The sequence below is a fragment of the Lathyrus oleraceus genome, chromosome 3 (assembly GCF_024323335.1).
Source record: "Lathyrus oleraceus cultivar Zhongwan6 chromosome 3, CAAS_Psat_ZW6_1.0, whole genome shotgun sequence".
NCBI classification, from domain to species: Eukaryota; Viridiplantae; Streptophyta; class Magnoliopsida; order Fabales; family Fabaceae; genus Lathyrus; species Lathyrus oleraceus.
In genome coordinates this window covers 244,689,879-244,692,339 of record NC_066581.1, presented here as the reverse complement: position 1 = coordinate 244,692,339, position 2,461 = coordinate 244,689,879, and the positions used below count along the sequence as shown (strand labels likewise).

At 36.3% G+C, this 2,461-nt stretch overlaps 1 protein-coding gene across 1 annotated transcript; it reads left to right on the top strand.

The window, feature by feature from the left end:
• The first annotated feature begins 871 nt into the window (after nucleotides 1-871).
• Nucleotides 872-1,606, top strand: LOC127130672 (uncharacterized). The gene has a single exon (XM_051059641.1). It carries the CDS (start codon nucleotides 872-874, stop codon nucleotides 1,604-1,606), a length of 735 nt encoding a protein of 244 aa, XP_050915598.1.
• The last annotated feature ends 855 nt before the right edge of the window (nucleotides 1,607-2,461 follow it).

Here is a 2,461-nt window from a genome sequence, read left to right as displayed (position 1 = left end):
GAAAGAAGCTGAGTTCATGGCAGAATATCTTCAAACCTCAAAAAGAAATCTCTGACTTTCTCAAGATATGTCGTTACATGGTGGAGGAATTTAGGACTAGGATTAAGGAACGATGATAAAAGGTCTTATTTATAATGGGTTTTCAATTTGGTGTCTTTCCCTTTTTATAAGTTGTGAAGAATTGTTGGGTTTTCTTGTTACCCTTTTATTTTGAATCATTGAATGGATAAAGTACTTAGAATTTCTATTATCTTTATCTTGCTTATAATTGATGAATGGTTAAAATTCCTCTAAAAAATAATTGTTGCATACTCATACATTCGTTCATACAAGTACATGGATAAAAAAGGAAACGAAAATCATTTTTTCTCCCCTATTCTCGTATAATCATTGCTCAAGATAATTTGACTCTCCGAGCGCCTTACCAAACTCGGGCTCGTCAAAAGAAGACCATGGAATAACTCGAACAAAACCAAGTTTCTCTCAGGGAGGATATGGACTCAGTAAAAGGAAATGTGGAAGGGATGAAAGATAAGATCGATCAACTCACGTGCGCAACCACTAACATGATGGCAAGAGAGGATGAGGCTGACAAAAGGAAGGTTGCTTCCATATCTAACCCTCCACTAGTGGATGGTAACCCTCTTTAAGGATTCATTATAAATCCAAGAGGGTGAATATAAGAATAGCACCCCTCATCCTGAGAGGTCTATCCCAACCATTATTCATAGTGGGGCATCTCGTCCCATATAAATACCAGTTCCACAAGACAACTACGTGGATCTGAGCCAACAATATGAGGATGAAGATCATAGGGGGTATGGTCCAAGAAAGTAAATAAGTTGCTCACCCTATTTCCACTATTGGGGAAATGAGAGTTAAGGATAACTATAAAATCTTAGAAGAAAGGTTGAAGGTCGTTGAAGGGTTCAATATCTTTAGAGTTGATGTTATGGGGATGTGCTTGGTACCGAATGTGGTTATACCTCAAAAGTTTAAAACTCCTAAATTTGAGAAATACAAGGATGTCAGTTTCCCTAAGAACCATCTCAGGATGTTTGTCAGGAAGATGGTTGCCTACGCAGCAAATGAGAAACTAATAATGCATACTTTCCAGGACAGTCTAAGTGGGGCATCTCTAGATTGGTACATGCAGTTAGAGAGAAGCCATATCAAGACATGGGAGGATCTAGCTAGTTCCTTCCTGAGGAAATACAAGTATAACTTGGACATGGCTCCCAATTGCATGCAATTGCATAATCTGTCACAAAAGGCGAACAAATCATTTAAGGAGTATGCCCAAAGATGGAGGGAACTAGCCTCCTGTGTGCCACCTCCATTCTTGGAGAGTGAACTAGTGGATATGTTCATGGGCATTTTACAAGGCCCATACTACAAAAATATGATAGGGTCAGTATCAACAAGTTTTACTGATTTGGTGATAATTGGGGAGAGAATCAAGAATGAGTTGAAAAGCGGTAAGATCGGAAAACCATCTTCTGGTCAACACAACAACAAAAAGTATCCTAACAACAATAATTCAAAAAAAGGTGACGCCAATGTTGTTACTACTGATGGGTATTCCCAGATGCCTTACAATTCTTAGGTGGCTACAGTAAATCCTAATCAGTACCCACAACCGACATACTTCAAGTCTAAAGCTCAACAACCTAGGACACCACCTCCGTCGAATCAACAACAAAATGGATTGCCCTGAAGGGATCACTGGTTAGCAAAACTCTTATTTTAAATACATTATTTTATGAAAAGACAAGGTATTTAGACATTGATTATCATGTTTTAAAGGGAAAGTTTCAAGTAGATTTGATCAAACTATTTATATATCAACATTTGATCAAATTATAGATATTTTTCACCAAAACATATTGCATCCTAAAATTGTCCATCGATTGTTGTCTAAGTTTGGCCTACTGGATATCTATAAGCCTTAGTCGTACATTGTTGAAAAAGGCTTTGTTAAATTAAGGTGCATGATTGTTATATAAATTATCTTTTAACACCTATTTGCCAACAATGTACGACTACTATTTTGGTCCGCTCACAAGTTTATGTTGGTTAATTGTGTCAATCTAATTGGGGAAATTATGGTCTCAAATTATACCTTTTTTTTCAAAATAATTTTTTCATCTGATTTTATATGTATCAATTTGTTCACATGAATATGTGAACATATATAATCTCACAAAATAACTTCTTGCCTTGTTTACTAATGCACGAAATTTGGCCTTTGATATTGTTGTCCACTTTCACACCCACAACTGGTTTCTCACATGATGGGTTGTTATCTATTTAGCTGTAACGTAGCTTCTGCGTGAACGTTATGATCGATTATGTAACTTAGTTTGTATCGTACTAACATTGAGTGTAAAATATCGATAAATGATTAAATGCACTTGCAGTTTCTTGCAACGTTTTCTCTTAGTTGCATGTCGTTTTTCAA

What these genes read in the sequence shown, in the direction of transcription:
- LOC127130672 (XM_051059641.1), top strand. Translation starts at nt 872, where the DNA reads ATGAGAGTTAAGGATAACTATAAAATCTTAGAAGAAAGGTTGAAGGTC.